The sequence below is a fragment of the Strix uralensis genome, chromosome 8 (assembly GCF_047716275.1).
Source record: "Strix uralensis isolate ZFMK-TIS-50842 chromosome 8, bStrUra1, whole genome shotgun sequence".
Taxonomy (NCBI): domain Eukaryota; kingdom Metazoa; phylum Chordata; class Aves; order Strigiformes; family Strigidae; genus Strix; species Strix uralensis.
In genome coordinates this window covers 2,572,710-2,588,795 of record NC_133979.1, presented here as the reverse complement: position 1 = coordinate 2,588,795, position 16,086 = coordinate 2,572,710, and the positions used below count along the sequence as shown (strand labels likewise).

General features: G+C 54.8%; 1 protein-coding gene across 2 annotated transcripts; it reads left to right on the top strand.

Annotated features, from left to right (window-relative positions):
* The first annotated feature begins 850 nt into the window (after nt 1-850).
* AK4 (adenylate kinase 4) lies at nt 851-15,156 on the top strand. Of its 2 annotated transcripts, XR_012629800.1 has the most exons (6): nt 851-1,259; nt 7,637-7,756; nt 10,146-10,318; nt 11,249-11,367; nt 12,442-13,152; nt 14,008-15,156. XR_012629800.1 is itself a non-coding variant. In XM_074875835.1 (5 exons), the coding sequence occupies exons 1-5, from the start codon at nt 1,115-1,117 to the stop codon at nt 12,554-12,556; spliced, it is 672 nt and encodes a 223-aa protein (XP_074731936.1). In that variant the 5' UTR covers nt 851-1,114; the 3' UTR covers nt 12,557-15,156. The 2 variants fall into 2 exon arrangements, 1 of the variants encoding a protein (XP_074731936.1); XM_074875835.1 differs by having other exon boundaries at nt 12,442-15,156.
* Nucleotides 15,157-16,086: the final 930 nt, after the last annotated feature.

Here is a 16,086-nt window from a genome sequence, read left to right as displayed (position 1 = left end):
TCAGACTGTCTTTGCAGGCCATGCACCTGCAGGCTGTATGCTTGCGGACTGTACGTTTGCCAGCTGTACATTTGCAGGCTGTGCATTTGCAGACTATGCAGGCTGTGTGTCTGCAGGCTGTACGTCTTCAGGCTGTTTGCAGGCTGTTTGCAGGCTGTGCATTTGCAGGTTGTACATTTTTCAGACTGTTTTTGCAGGCTGTGCATTCTCAGATTGTACACTTTTCAGACTGACTTTGCAGACTGTGAATTTACAGGTTGTACATTTTTCAGACTGTCTTTGTGGGCTGTGCATTTACAGGTTGTACGTTTATCAGACTGTCTTTGCAGGCTGTGCATTTGCAGGTTGTACATTTTTCAGACTGTCTTTGCGGGCTGTGCGTTCACAGGTCGTGCATTTTTCAGACTGTCTTTGCGGGCTGTGTGTTCACAGGTTGTACGCTTTTCAGACTGTGTGTGTGGGCTGTGCATTTACAGGTTGTACATTTTTCAGACTGTCTCTACAGCCTGTGTGTTCGCAGGTTGTGCGTTTTTCAGACTGTCTTTGCAGACTGTGCATTTACAGGTTGTACCTTTTTCAGGCTGTTTTTGCAGGCTGTGCGTACGCAGGCTGTCTCGGCAGCCGGTCCGTTCGCTGCCGGTGCGGTTGCAGCGGTGGCCGCAGCCCCCCATGGGGTCATACCCCCCCCCCCCCAGCAGCGCCGGCGTGGTGGCCGTGCAGGACGTGCACCGCCCGCCCAAAGCCCCAACGGGTGTTTTTTAACAACCGTCCGCCCGCCCCCCGGTGCCCCAACCGCAGCCCCCTCCCTCCCCACCTCCGCGGGGACCCCCCCCCGGGGCCAGGCCGGCCCGTGCGGCGGGGGTCCCGTCGCGGGTGGGCTGCGGGACTACAAGTCCCAGGGTGCCGCGGCCCGAGGGGGCGGACGGGCGGCGCCGGCAGCCGGTGCTTCCCCCCCCCTCCCCCCCGCCCTGCTGATGTGTACGGGCCGCGGCGGCGGCTGGATGCGGGGGGAGCGGCTGGGCTCGGCACGGCTCGGCACGGCGCGGGGGGGCCGGAGCCGCCTGACGCGCTGTCCTGCCCCGCAGGGTCCCGGGCCGGGCTCCGGCAGCCGGTCATGGCCTCCAAGCTGCTGCGGGCGGTGGTGCTGGGACCCCCCGGCTCGGGCAAGGGGACGGTGTGCGAGAGGATCGCCCGTAGCTTCGGGCTCCAGCACCTTTCCAGCGGGCAATTCCTGCGGGAGAGCCTCCGTGGGGGCGGCGGTGAGTGCCCCCGGGGCCGCCCCGTCGCGGGGGGGGGACGGGGGGACGGGGACAGGCACACACGACACGGGGACAGTGGGGACCGGCGCCGGGGTGGGGGTCTCCAGCCCCGCGCATCTTCGATGGGGCGGCGATAGGGATGGAGATGGGGATGGTAATGGGATGGGGAACCCCCCCACACCCCCCTGGGTACCCCGTGGGTTGGTTGTTTTTTTTTTCCCGTGGGGTTGGCACACAGCTCGTTGTCCGCCGCCTCCTTCCACCCGGAGCTGCCCGATAGAAGGAGGGTCTGATGCCCTGGGGAGGTGCGGGTGCGTAATGGTTTCATCCCTGCGGCGGGTGGGTATGAATAACCCGCCTGCTCACGCACCGACGGTTAACGGCGGTGTCCGGGGACGCGGGTGGCGTGTTATGAATAACTCCATTGCCTCAGGTGGCTGCGCAGGAATGGGGTAAAAACTGCCAAGGGCTGGACGGCAGATGGCTGAAATGTTGGTGCACGCTGAGCCTGTGTGGCACCCACAGGGGGAGGGATGGATTGAGGACGTGCCACGGGGGAAACCCAGCTGGAAAAATCGCTGCGGGTCACAGGGTGCTGTGGCTGGGTGCCGTGATGTGCTGGGCCGTGCCAGCCCTGGCAGCGAAGCCGGTGGGGTGTTATGAGGTGCCGGTGCGTGTCCCCCCATCCTTATAAAACTCCCAGAAAGTGGGGAGGCGGAGGAGGTGGGACCCTTCGATAGAAATAGAATCGTTACGGAATCATCATCCCGAAGGGACCCGTCAGTCCGGTGTTTTTAGAGTCATCTCAGTCCAAGGACGGCAGGGAGGCATCGATATACCCAGCTTTTTATCGGCGGCGGCTCTCTGCTCCTGCCCGTCCCGTGTTTGACACCCATCTCCAAAGCCCTTGGGACTACCGATGGTCTTTGCTGTGTTTGCGCCCCAGGCAGCGCTGTCGGCTGGGGAGATGCTCCCTGGCCCCGATGAGTGCTCGGGAGCGGGCGTGCTGCACCCCAGCTTGCGCTCGGGTTCCTCCGTTAGGCAATCCCAGCGTATTTCTTTTTCCTTCTCTCCTCTGCTAATGTGTGAAAGCCTGACCCAGGAGGGAAGCTGACTCACCGGGCAGGGGAACGGTAAAACGGCATTGATACAAAACAAGCCGAGAAAACTAGAAGTGATTTCCCTTTTTTAGAAGGGTAACAGAAAGGGGGAGGAAAAAAAAAAAGGGAGGGTAAAGTTTTGGAGAGCTGCATGCTCCAGGAAGGGTGTTGCACGCAGCACTGTCACTCATATAAAAATATCCAGATTTCCTTTTATAAATAAAAAGGACAATAATATTTCCTTTGGAGGGAAGGTCAAAATTAGGAAAATCCCAATGACTGCTTTGGCTGAAGGACAAAAGGCGTGGGTGAAAAGCAAGCAGAGGTGAGGCGTGCGGGAGCGGGGCAGCGCAGTGAGACTGTGTGCCCACCCGGGAACTTGCATGATCGAGCTCTAAGTGAGCGTCTTTCCTGAATTTGGTATTTCAGTTCATAGTCTTGCTGTGGAGCTTCTCTGGGGACACTGGAGAAGGAAGAAGGGGCTGTGAACGGAGTTAGCTGAAGGCGTTTCCCAAAGTGCATTGGGTAAATTCAGTTTCCCAAAGAAAACAACACAGAAATGCGGGTAAAATTACTCAGAAGTAAATCAGCCTTAGTTTGGTACAGCTGCGTGACGTTCAGGTCCCACCTTTGACTCAGCCTCTGGTTACAGCTCTCAGTAAGCTGCAGCTATTTGCTATTTTTTTTTTTGCTATTTGTTTTGGACAAGCTGTTACACGCCCGTGCTGCAGTGTGCCAGCTCCGGGGGAGCCTAGGTGGAAGTAGACTCTCCTCCCGAGTTTATCATCTGCACCACTGGCTTTGCATTTTAGGAGAGCTGGGGCCCTTTGATACAAACAGATTAATTACAGAATCGTCATCCCGAAGGGACCTGTCAGTCCGGTGTTTTTAGAGTAATCTCAGTCTGAGGACGGCAGGGAGGCATCAATACACAGCATTTTCCTGCTTGCCCTTGCATGATATAAAGTAGCCGTGGCTGCGGGGTTTGGGCTCGGGCGGCATGGAGGGCTCCAGCTGCCGAGGAAGCCCGAGCTGCCTGGTGCAGAGAGTGTGCCTGGCTCGGCACTGGTGTCGGTGGCCTCAGGAAACCAGGACTTTGCTTTGCAGCCGAGTGAAGCAGCTGAACGCGCAGCCACGGCTGAAGTGCTTGAAGTTTTGCTGGGAGTAACATCCCCTACGGCGCGTTTGTCCGTTAATTAGTGGCTCACTTAGTGAGTGGCCGCCCTGCTGTAGGAAAGGGACTTTTTAAGTCTTGGAAGGCTTAGAAGCTGTGCTTTTGGTGCTAGGCAGGGGTGCTGGAGGGTGGTGAGCCATTTCCTTGGCCAGTACTTGCCCTGGTACCCAGGTGATGTTGGCAGCTTTGATGTTGACAGCATCCTGGGCTCTCAGCAGGACTCAGCAGTTAATTTGCAATACAACTTAATTTATTTTCCAAGTGGCTTTGACTGAGGGTCTGCATCCCCTGAGAGACATGTGGGTCTTGTGTCTGCCCCACCCTTCCCCTTTGATGTTCTTCATTGGAGGTGTCCCCTCCTTGTGACAAATTTCATTTGTTAGCGTTGACCAAAGTAAGCACAAAAGAAAGGCCAAGGGGGTTGTGTGCGAGCCCCACAGTCCTTCTCCCCACCTTCCCCATGGGTGAGGGTCTTCTCTGGCAGAGCCGTGCACTGAGCCAGGAGATGCAACCTGCCAGCCCTTTGGTTTTCCATAGGGTCAGTGCTTTATCTTTACATGCGGGACCGGCAGTGATACTCTGCCCGCGGGGTTTTCCCCCGGTGCTGGCTGCTGCCCCCTAGACAGACCCCACTGTCCATCCAACAAGCCCGAGTTTGGGGCCACACCAGGCTCCGGCTCCCCAAAGCAATGTGCTGCTGGCAGAGATGGGGTGGGAGCAAGGGCCCTGGGTGCAGCATCCGCATCAGGAAAGAGGTCCCGGGGTCCCAAAACTGGGGTGACATCTGGCCCTGGCCAGCTGGCATTGTTGCAGCTTAACAGTGCTGGTGCGCAGGCGGCTGCAGCTGGTGCCCTGTTAACCATGTGGCGTTTCTCCTCTTCGTTAACTCCAGATCATGTTGCTGTAGCCTAAATAAAAAAAAAAATCATGTCAAAGGTTGCACCGTAGGGCAGAAAAGTCCAGGGTTATCTGGCAGGGTCTGGAGGCTGCCAAGCGCCGTGTTTGGGAACAGCCTCTCCTCCAGCCTGTCCTGCCTGGTCCTGGGTGGCTGTTTTGTTGCTTGTGGCCTCGGCTGTAACTCGGTGTTGCTTTGATAAGGAGGGACGGCTGCCGATGAGGGTCGCGTGGGGGAAGCCACAGAGAGCCCGAAATCCCATGCGTGGATTAAACTCACGGTCATTAGATTAATGGGATTAAGCCTGTGAGTCAAGAGGCTGTTTTGCACGGAGTTTGGCACTGCTGGCCAAGCTCAGGCAGCACCGAGGAGCATCTAAGGAGCCCCTTGCTACCTGGAGTAACTGCATGCAACCCTTCTCTGCACCTGGCCATAGCAACAGGGATTTTGCTTCTCTGATAGGTGCAGTGCAGTGCAATAGGGGTGAGCCCCAGGTCCTGATGTGGGGGGACCAGGATCTTTCACCCAGCTCGGGAAGGAGTGCCCAAACCCTGCTCCCCTTTACCTTGTGGCTGGGGAGTGCTGTACTAGGGGGCTTGCGTAGAGCAGGATGGGCTCCGGGGCTGATGACTGGGGTGGCTGGGAAGGGGATAGCAAATGTAAAAATCAGAGATAAATTGGAGCTGCCTTGAAGAAACCCATCGGGAGCAGGGCTGTGCTGCAGGGATGATACTCTTCGGAGCATCCCTGGTGTTGGGCAGCTCTGCAGGTCCTTCATGAAAATACATGCCTGCTCCTCCTCGGCAAGAGGAAGAGTGTGGTGCCGCGTGTGCTTTGGAGGAGGGAGAGGCTCCAGTAGCTGTCTGGAAGCAGTCAGCACCCTGTGCTGGTGCGTGGACCCCTCCCCGTAGTGCATTCCCCCCATGCTGCTGCATGCCCCCACATTGCTATGTACACCCCAGTGCTGGTGCATGCCCCGCACGCTGGTGTGTCTCCCCGATACGCACGGGGAGGGGCACAGAGGAGCAGCATCCCCAGCCACAGGAGTCATCCATGGCGGAGCAGTGGAGAGCTGCCCACCCGTTTCGGGGGCGTGGGAAAATCGCAGCCTCCGTGATGCCGAGCTGTGGGCCTCCCCTCTATTTCCAGACTTCACAGCTGCGACTGGGTGTATTTTCCAGCTCCAGTAGCCCCGCTGAGCAGCAGCCGGTCCCTCGGATGGCCAGCCCTCCTCGGGGTGGAGCGGGACCTTCTGCTGCAGCTCCAGCCTCCGCGGCCACCGGGCTCTGCCCTGGGAGCAGCTCTGCCCTGCCAGCCAGCGCGTTCCCTGCAAGCCTGTGGCAATGTGCAGACCATGTGAATAAATATGAAAAAATGTAGGCGGATGCAATAATATTTATGCCCTAGCAGGTCTCTGTGCTGGTTGCATAAGACGTCGTGTATTCTTTCCATCCCCGTGTCCTTTGCTTTCCCAAGCAGGAGAGCTGCCAGCAGCGCTGGTGACGTACAGGCAGCGACAACAAACTTGTCATTGCAAAAAAGGTATTTTCTGCTCTCGGTGCTTGGCAGCCACCGTGGCTCCAAGCAAAGAGCTGCTCAGCGGGGCGAGCTGAAATGCCTTTGTGGAGCGGAGGAAGGGGGACACGGTCCCTGTCCCGGCAGTGACTCAGCCCCGCAGGCTGGTGAGTCAGCGCCTGCTGCCTGCCCCGTTCCGGAGGCTGGTTTCCAACCGGGGAGCGTGGCAGCCCTGACCTGCCCCACTTTCCTGCCAGGCATCCTCTGCAGATCGTTTCAGGAGCCTGCGAGGTTTCCTGGGCTCGCCCTGGCCTCGTGATCCCAAGGGGGGGTCCATGCAGGCTGCGTCTGCGTCAGGTTCCCCCGTTAGATCAGATGAACTCTCTCCAGGAACTGTCTCTGTTGCAAAAAAAAACCCCTCCTGCAGCTCAGAATTCAGCCCGCAGCCAGGTGCGTGTGCCTGCCCGCGTTGACATCTTGCTGCAGTCTGGAAAATGGGAGCCTGCCTCCAAATGCAGGATCCTGTGGCTTTTTTTAGAGAGGACTCATACTTTGGCTAAAATGTGCTGTCCTCACCAGAAATCTTGCAAAAATTGATTGCGAAATTGTTCATTTCTGGTGACAAGTGCTATTTCAGCTGCTGTGGGAAGAGAGCAGAAGAGGTGTCGGTCTGGTCCTGGTCCAAGAGGAAAAGGCCAGACCTCTTCTGGTGGCAGGATCAGGACTTGTCACACACGGTGGCAAAGAATATTTGCGTTTTCCAAACAGTTTCTTTGTGCCTTTGAGTGGCTAAAAGAAAATCGCAGGCAAGCTGTAATGTAAGAACCAACTGAATTTATTGCATTTCTCCTTGAAGTAACATCTGCTTTACCCCAGCTTCAATAAAAATATAAGCAGAATAAACCCATAACAAACCTGCTGGCAGTGGCTGCCCCGGGTGATGCCAGGCTGCCATGAAAGTGGATCCAAGACATGGTGTTACCTGTGCAGAAACCACCGCTGGCTTGTCCTCCAGTGTTGTCAGCTCCAGCTGGGCGATGCGGGGGAGAGCCAGGCAGGAGCCTGGTATGGTATATTTACCTTGCAGTTACACCGCAATTATGTTCTCAAGGATTTGATCTTGGAAATAATTTTCTTATCTGAGCGTATCTTAAGTTGAGGCTCTGAAGTCTTTGGATGGGAAGCCGTCTTCTGCTTTCAGCAGCGATTTAACAAACGCTTTGAGGTTTGGGTTTCGCATGAGCTTGCTGGTCATGCCTGTTTACTGATGTTTCGCATGGGAAATTGTGAATTTGCACCTCTTCAGATCGTTTATAAGTGATGACGCCAGCTTTTTCTGATGCTGGTTGTACATGGAAACTTTGTGCCTATGAGCCGAGTGCTGCCAGATCTGCAAGCATTGCTCAAATGCATCATTTGTCCTCCTGGCTTCACTGGAAATGTCTCCTCTGTGGCACCGTGGTCTTGCTCGGGGGGATTTCAGGCATTTGCATTTTTGCAGCACCAAAAGGACCGCGTGGCCCCTGGCTATCAGAAGCGACAGCTATGAGCAGAGGGATGCTGCCGAAATGCTCCTGGATGAGCGATTTGGGAGCACAGGCAGAATTTGAGGGGGAGCGATATTTTTTAAGCGGAAATGTCATGCTGCTTTTTTTTTTTGTCTTTTGTGGTTTTTTTTTCTTCTCTTGAACAGAAGTTGGCGTCTTGGCAAAGCAATACCTTGAGCGAGGCCTTCTGGTGCCGGACCACGTCATCACGCGCGTGATGATGACGGAGCTGGAGAAGCGGCGAGAGCAGCACTGGCTGCTCGACGGTGAGTCCCCTCTGGACAGGAAAATCCCAGCCCCCTTTAAAAGATTATTTTGCTGCTAATGGTTTGGCAGCACCAGGAGAGAGAAAAACCAGAAGGTGCCTTTGCTGGTCGTGGGAGGAGAGGCAGGAGCCAACCTGCCAGCAGAGACTTCTGCCTGCGGGTGTTTTTTCCCTCTGCCCTAAGCAGCAGCACGTGCGTGTCCAGCTGAGCCCTTGGCACACGTCCGGGAAAGGGAAGGGCAGGGAAAGGAGATGGGTGTTTCATAAAGCCGAGCCAGCAAGCAGAGCAGGCCTGGAGGCAAGCCAAGGAAAACCTCTTTCCACCTCTGTATGTGTGCAAAGGAGGTGCTCATCCCAAGCCCAAAAGCCACCTGAGGTGCGGGTGGAGATGCTGAGAGCAAAGCGGCAAGGCAAGCGGTGAGAGGAGCAGCAGAGGGTTCACCAGGAGCTCTGCAGCCTTCGGTGGTGAAGCTGTGTGCCAGCAGCTGTGGTGCATCGCTGCCGGTGGCCTGGGAGCTGGCGAGGGCTGATGGCAGCTCTAGAAACTGCTTTGGGGCTTGGTAAGGGGATGGGGCAGGGCTGGGCAGGTCGCATTTACCCGTGGTGTTGGGCACAGGCAGGTGTGACACGTGGGGACGAGCAGCCGTGGCTGTTGCAGGGGGAGAAACCCTCCCTCGCCAATCTGCCGGAGCTCTTTGAAAGAGTCCCTGCATACAGATATAAGACTGAGCCAGCTGATTTATAACTTGGGCTTTTGGAGTGCTCTCAGGCTCCTGATAGGGAAAACACAAAATAGTTTACAACTAAAATAAGTCCGCGGTGTAGTGCCATGGACTGAAGGGTGGTAGAGCTGGACTGCTTCCCCACATGGCCCTGAGTGGCCCCAGAGGAGGGGTGGCTTGTGCCGGGGGGGTCCGGACGAGCTTTTCTCACCCAGCAGGGATCCGGCAGCGCTGGGGGGTTCCGGCAGCATTGTCCCTGTGGGCTCACAGGGTGGGTGTCAGAGACCTCAGGTCCTGTAGGTTCAGGCTGCCTTGAAGATTCCTGTGAACCCTCACTATTAAAATTTCGTTCTTATTACAACAATGCCACTTAATTCATCAGGGAACATGGCAATTAACAAATATTACAGCAACAAGCATTGCATAAACAAGTAAATATTTCACTGTATTAAAACTCTGGCATTTCAACACGTTGATGGGGTTTTGCATCGACACGCTCAGATGCGGGTTCTTGCAGCTCAAGATGCTGATTTCTCACAGTACAACCCCCAGCAGCCCAGCCTGGGGACCAGCTCCCATTTCATCACAGCTTTGCATCCGGAGGTCCCACAGAGGGTGCTGCAAGGGTGAAACAATTCCAGCTGTGGGCTGGTAATGAGGATTTTGGGAGCCTCCTGCTTTGTGTGCTGACCGCTGCTTATACCAAGATGTTCGAGGGCCAGGCTGCCCCCGAAATTAAAATCTGAACGCAGGCAGCGGCGATGCTGGCAGCCCTGCGCCGTCATGTTCCTCCTCCTAATTTTGGGGGAATTCATCTGCCTGGGGGTGCGAGCGGTGGCTGCAGCCAGAGCCCCACTCCAGCAGTACCGTGACGAGGAGCGTATTTATTTCAAGTGGTCCGTTTGATAATATAAATAACAGACTGACTTTATGTATTCTTTCTCATAATGGTCGATTCATTCCCTGTGCCGATGCCCTGACAAGCTCTCAGCTAATAATACTCTGCTTGGGAAAAGCCTGGGAGCTCTCAGAGGGTTTTACAGATGTAAAAAAAGGTTAAAAAAGTGAAAAAAGGCTGTTGTTAGAGAAAGCTAGAGAGACCGGCTTGGAGTCACCCCTGGTTGGAGTCCAGTGGCAAGAGCAGATGCTCCCACCAGCTCGCTGGTTTTTTGGAACAAAAGGTACCACCTGGTGCCTCGGAGGATGGGGGTTTTGGAGAGATGGGTGATGGCTGTACAAACCATTTTACTGCAGTGCTCTTGATGTCCTCCATGTAAACCAGCAGTGTGTTACTCATCTCTGCACAACATTTTGTTTCCTTCAGGTTTTTCTTTGTAATTCCAGCATTTATCCCCATTTAGTTGTTGCCTGTTCCCTCTTACTCGCCTCCAGCCTCTGTGCAGGGACGCCGGCCCTGCACCAGACACGACTTTGCAGGAAAACACGAGCCCACGGCGACCCGTGTGTTGTATTTCGGGAGTCGGTGCTGTAGGAGCTATTTTTTATTGTTGCCATATGGTGGATGCCTGTCTTTCACGCCGCTTGTGCTATAGTGAGGAGCCGTGGTGGTTTTGCAGCTCCGGGGCTGTGGGGCGGGCGGTTTTGGCTCCATCACTGCTGCTTTCCTGCCTCACATGACAGCCCTTTTCTGTTGCGGTGCCTGCACAGGTTTCCCTCGGACGCTGGGGCAAGCCGAGGCGCTGGACAGGATCTGTGAGCTGGACCTGGTGATCAGCTTGAACATACCCTTCGAGACGCTGAAGGATCGGCTGAGCGCCCGCTGGGTCCACCCGGGCAGTGGGAGGGTGTACAATATGGACTTCAACCCCCCCCAGATCCAGGTAAGAGCTCGTAGTGTCGCGGTGGTGGTGGCTGGGAGCAATTCACAAAAGGAAAAGATCAGCGGAGCCTTTCCCTGCGTGAGCTGAGATTGTTTTGTATCAGCAATAGCGTGGCCGGCAGGGACAGGGAAGGGATCTTACCCCTGGACTCGGCACTGGTGAGGCCGCACCTCGATGAGTGGGCTCAGTTTTGGGCCCCTCACTCCAAAAAGGCCATTGAATGACTCGAGCGTGTCCAGAGAAGGGCAACGGAGCTGGTGCAGGGTCTGGAGCACAGGTCTGATGGGGAGGGGCTGAGGGAACTGGGGGGGTTTAGTCTGGAGAAGAGGAGGCTGAGGGGAGACCTCATCGCCCTCTGCAACTCCCTGAAAGGAGGGTGCAGAGAGGGGGGATGAGTCTCTTGAGCCAAGGAACAAGCGCCAGGCCAAGAGGGAATGGCCTCAAGCTGCGCCAGGGCAGGGTCAGACTGGCTCTTAGGAAGTATTTCTTTGCAGAAGGGGTTGTTGGGCGTTGGAATGGGCTGCCCAGGGCAGGGGGGGAGTCCCCATCCCTGGAGGGGTTGAAGAGTCAGGTTGACCCAGCGCTGAGGGATCTGGTGGAGTTGGGAACGGTCAGTGTGAGGTTCGTGGTTGGACTGGAGGATCTTCAAGGGCTTTTCCAACCAAGATGATTCTGGGATTCTGTAAAAAAAGCATTGGGGAAGAAATCCCGGGTAGTAAGCACCGGAGCACTTTGCCTTTGGGAGCCAGCCTGAAAGAGTTGTGCTAAGTGTTAATTAGGAAAATGGGCTTTATGTTAAATGCCATCCAAGGATGCTCGATTGATGCGGAGCAGGCCGAGGCATTTGGCAGCGGTGGTGTGGCTGGGAGATGCCGCGTGGGCAGTGGGGCTGGTGGCTGCATCCCCGCGGTGGTCTTTGCCTTCCCGCAGGGCGTCGATGACCTGACAGGCGAGCCGCTGGTCCAGCGCGAGGACGACAAACCCGAGGCTGTTGCTGCCAGGCTCAGAAAATACAAAGATGCTGCAAAGCCAGTAATAGAGCTGTACAAGTGAGTCGGACCAGGCAAATAAATCCCGGCGTGCCCATAAAAAAAGATTTTGGGAGGGATTTTTTGGCTGCGGCAGAAGGCACTTGCAAATCCCTTCTGCCCCCCAGCTCCGCTGCGTAGGGTGGGAAGCCTGTTTGCTTTCAGAGGTGCTGCCCATCAGCGCTACAAAACCCAACCACTTAAGAGTTTTAGCTTCTTTTTGGGTGAGTGTCCTCCAGCACAAGAGATGGAGAAACTCTGAGAGGGCTCAGACCCTGTCCTGCCCACGCAGAGCTGTCGCTGAGCGAGCCAAGGGTCTGCGGGCCGGTGGGGCCGGTGATTTTGCAGAGGGCAGCTCCTCTCCTGTGTGCACCCACGAGCTGCTTTCTACCCTGCTTCTAACTAAACCCGTTCGCCCTGTGCTGTGCAGATCCAGGGTGGTATGTGCCATGCAGTCACCCTGCAAAAAATCAGTCCAGGGCCTCGAGATGTTTAGGTAAAGTACAGGGCAATTGGGAAGAGGGCAGAGACCCCAGGGCTGGCTCGATGGGTCTGCTCTGAGCACAGACACGTTCCTGGGCTTGTCCCTGCTGCGCTGCTGGTGGTGTGGGACAGGCATCCCCTGGCTGAGTTGGGAATAGATGGATTACTGTAGGGTGGCAATTCACTGCTGAAAGGGAGCGGGTGCCCGGGGGCATTTTGAAAAGCAGCAAGTGGTCCATGGGGGGCCAAAAGCGACCTTGCAGGGGAGGAGGGAGAATTGGAGCCCTGAATTTCCCACTCGCTTAAGCACATGAATAAATCCTGCTGATTTACGTCTATAAAGTGCTTTAGAGAGTGAGTGGTCTTTAGGGGGATGAGGGTGAGCTGTCGTCGTGGGTAATGTGATTATTTGTGCTTACCTGGGTTTGGCTCATCCATGTGTGAGTGCAGCTGGGCGCAGCGAACGGTGTGGATGGGAGCAGCCGCTGCTCGTCCCCATTATTCCCCTCCTTTTGCCCAAAAAGCCATCGGTGAGCTTCCAGCCTGGCCGGGCTGTCCCCAGCCATCCTCAGGAAGGGCTGGTGCTGACTTCTTCTCCCTTCTCTCTTCCAGGAGCAGGGGCATCCTTCACTCCTTCTCGGGGACAGAGACCAACAAGATCTGGCCGTACGTGTACACCCTGCTTTCCAGCAAGATCCCACCCGTTGTCTCGGACGAAGAGAACTAAACAGCTTGTGCCAAGGACCAAGAGTTAATTCGATGACGGATTTGGTTTCTCTGCACGGCACTGGGGCTGTGCTCAGATTAAGCGGTCGTGTGGTATCAAAAGTCCCTTCCCTGGGTGTACTGAGTGACATTGGTGGATACATGGTTATAGCCAGTATCGGGGCCAAAAGATCTTTGCTTATAAGGTCAAGTCTGCTAGAGTAAGGGGTTTTTTTCTCTTTTGAGGCTATAAAGTATTCCTGCCTACGGCCCAAGTACACACACAGATCAGTGATGCAAACCTGGGTAATGATCATACCAGGTCTACCCAGCTTGCCATGATGTCCTTGCCACCCCCGTACAAACCCCAGGCTCTCTTTGAGCCTACAATGTGCCATCCTGTTGCTCCACAGTACCGTTTACTGCAGACTACTCGCTAGGTTTTTTCTATAAGTTATTTTCTATTAGATTTACTTCTCAGAGAAATAAAGCTCTAAAAAGGAGGACTTAGCCCAGCGGGAACTGGTGAGCAACATGGAAAAAGTGCAAACCGTGAAGCTCAGAAATGTGATGATCACGTTTCCAGCTTTAATATGCGTGAGAGGGAAAACATTGGAGGTAAAACACACACTTGTGCTTCTTCCATAGAGATGAAACCCCTCTTCTAAGAATCTGCTGTACAGTCGAGTTTTCATGAGATGCTGTGACACTGAGCAGGATCTGTGCTGGGGATGAGCTGCACTGCTTTGTGCTTACCTTGTTTATAGCTTTTAATACTACAAGATACAGTCATGTTGTAAGAGTTTCTCCCAAAGAGTTATTCTGATGTGTGCTTCAGTTTTGGGGAGAAATCAAGTCATTCCATCTTCTGTGCTGCCTTTGTCCCTGAGGTCCCCTGGAGATGGGGGGGTCCCTAAGCAGTTCCCGCTGCGGCTGCAGCATCCCTGGCAGAAGTGGCTCTTTCCCCACGAACGCCCGGAGGGATGAGAGCCTTCTGTTCCTTGGGATGCATGCAGGGGCTGCCGAGGGCTGTGCCCAGGCATTTCCCTGAGATTTACAGCATCATTTTGAGCGTGTTGCTCCTCTTCTCATGGGCAGGAGCCTTGTGGCTGAGTGGAGTGGCTTTTCTCAACTGGAAGTACTGTAACCCTCTTCAGTGGTAGGATGCAGTACCTAAGCAATGGGGACGTTCTTTTCGTCTCCTTGAGTTGCCTTATTTTATAGACTATATATTTAAGAAAAAAGCAAGATGTGTATTTTTAAAGGTTTAAAAAAAAAGTGCTGAATTTTAGCATCGACTTTTGGGAGCTCTGCACGAAGCTGCTTGCGTTCGCAGAGCATGCTGCAGTCTGCCATGGGTGGCTCAGCAGGAGGACAGAAAAGCTGTCACTCCCTGTCACCCGTTTGATTAATTAGAGCAGCCTGGGCAAGTTTCTGTTGCTGAAATGTCACTGTTTTTATTTTTGCTTGGAGAGTGGCCTTGCGGCAGGGGAGGGGGAGCTGACTGGCTTTTTTACGGACGCACAGGCTCCGCATGCGAAACTTCGGCCCATCCCTGGGAGTCTTTCATCCCTGCTGAGCCACCCGCATCCTCGTGCTATCTGAGAAGCCCCTGATGTTTTTTCTCTCCATCTGAGGTATTTTTTCCCAGGCTCTCTCCTGATAACGGAGCCAGAAGCCGTTGGGCATAAGCCGAGCTGCCTGCTCGTTGCCTGCCTGCGGGTGAAAGCGATGATGCAGTGGTGGCAGGGGAGGGGTCTGCATCCCCCTTGGGATGGGAATTTCCTGGGTGGGAGCGGAGGGATTCACTGCTGTCCCTGGGGGGCCTTTCCATCCCCCCCAGAGCTCCCGGGCTGGGAGGACACAAATCTTTCACCCTGCAATGAAATCCTATTTAAGAAAGATTTCAGATTTTCCCATGACCCTCGGACGAAGGTCTGGGCCGTTTTTAAACACAAATCTAGAAATAGCCGAAATGTGTGTGCTGTTTTCTTCCTAACAGTGTTGGGCAGGAGATGATGGGGAGGTATTTTTAGGCTAAAAAAGCAGCCTGGCCGCGGCGGGCGGCTCTGCCGGGGCCGAGTGCCGGGCAGGGGGGCTGCTGCCTTCTTTCCCTTGCCTAGCTCTTGCGTCTCATCCTTCCCTGCTGCAAAATGCCTCCTGCGGAGAGGCTAGCCCCACGCAGCGCCCAGCGGCAGGACAGGGCTTGCAGATGCCTTTGCCCCAGGAGAGCCGCCCGAGCGCTTGTTTTAAAGGCTTTGAGCCCTATTGTAGATGTAGAAATCCCACAGCCGTGCATGCCTCGAGCCCTCGGGATAGATTTTTCGACAAGAGTTGTCGTACGGTGCATTTTCATAGACCAAATACCAGCAGGGATGAGGTCCTGGAGCGACACGTGTCCCTCGCCTTTCGTCCCCACCGCGCTCCCCTTTGGTACTTTACTGTGAATCTCACGCCTTTTCTAAAGCGACAGCAATTTTGTACCGACCCAAGATACTGTGTGGGGGAGGAGGGTCACCGCTGGCACGTCACGCCGAGTTTTCTTCCTGGGGTTTCTTCCCAGTGAATCACTGCAGCTGTGTTACTGCTCGGAAGATGTAAATAAATTTTTTCTCCTGCTTATCGCTGCGCTGGCCGTGTCTGTGTGTGAGTTATAGCCGATCTCCGGGGAAAGCTGGGCTGTGCACAGTCTTTTCCCTGCGCCGAAGCTGCGGGACGTGCCTGCAGGTAGCAGGTCATTTTTCACCTGGGGTTTCTTTGCAGGAGCTGAGGAGGAGGAGAAGGGGGGAAGAAGAGGAGTCAGAGCATCCCCACTTGAACACAGGAGAAAATCCCTCAGTGAAGGGGATCCCTCAGGTGTTGGGCTTGGACACAATGCTGCTGCTTGGGTCCTGTCTTACAGCCAACTCCTTTATTTGATATAACCCAAAATACTGCTCAAAAAGCCAGTTCTGACAGTGCTGGTGAAGCCGGTTGCTCCTGCCCTCCCATCCTTGTTGCACGTAAAGTGGTTTTTTTATTTTCCTATTTAACTTCCCCCGATAAAAGTAATGCAGAGCATTAGGCACAGCAATTGCCTGTGGCCTGTGTAATCCGTCGTGTGTATTTTGGTAGAGGGAATTAAAAGCCATAAACTGAAGTGCCTCCACCCATCACTACCGGCTTGCAGATCCAATTGTTTTTTGCTTTTTTCTTTAATTCCCAAATAGCAGCTCAGGGCCCTCAGTCCCCTGTTTGGAGTAAGCAGAGGCTCAGAAATTATTAGGAGAAACAAAAAAGAGGGTGATAAGCAGCGAAACCGCTGCCCGTGAGGTGAGAAAGCAGAGGGTCAGCCTTGGCGTTCCTGGGTGAAGGAGCAGAACCCAGCGAGAAGGGTGGGGGTGATGCCGGGGTTCAGGATCATGGCGATCTGGAGGCAGAGGAGGGATGTGTTGCCTCCACACAACTCCGTCTGAGGGTGCAAGGGCAGATAAATACAAGGAGGGAAAAGAGCTACGTAAGCTAGAAAATGAACTCGGTCTAAAAACAAAAGTTTGGAGGTCAAAAAGCAGA

Excerpts from the sequence above, each read along its gene's own strand:
- AK4 (XM_074875835.1), top strand. The coding sequence starts at position 1,115 with ATGGCCTCCAAGCTGCTGCGGGCGGTGGTGCTGGGACCCCCCGGCTCG. Across the intron at positions 7,757-10,145 it reads GCAGCACTGGCTGCTCGACG|GTTTCCCTCGGACGCTGGGG; the intron begins GTGAGTCCCCTC and ends GTGCCTGCACAG. Across the intron at positions 10,319-11,248 it reads TCAACCCCCCCCAGATCCAG|GGCGTCGATGACCTGACAGG; the intron begins GTAAGAGCTCGT and ends GCCTTCCCGCAG.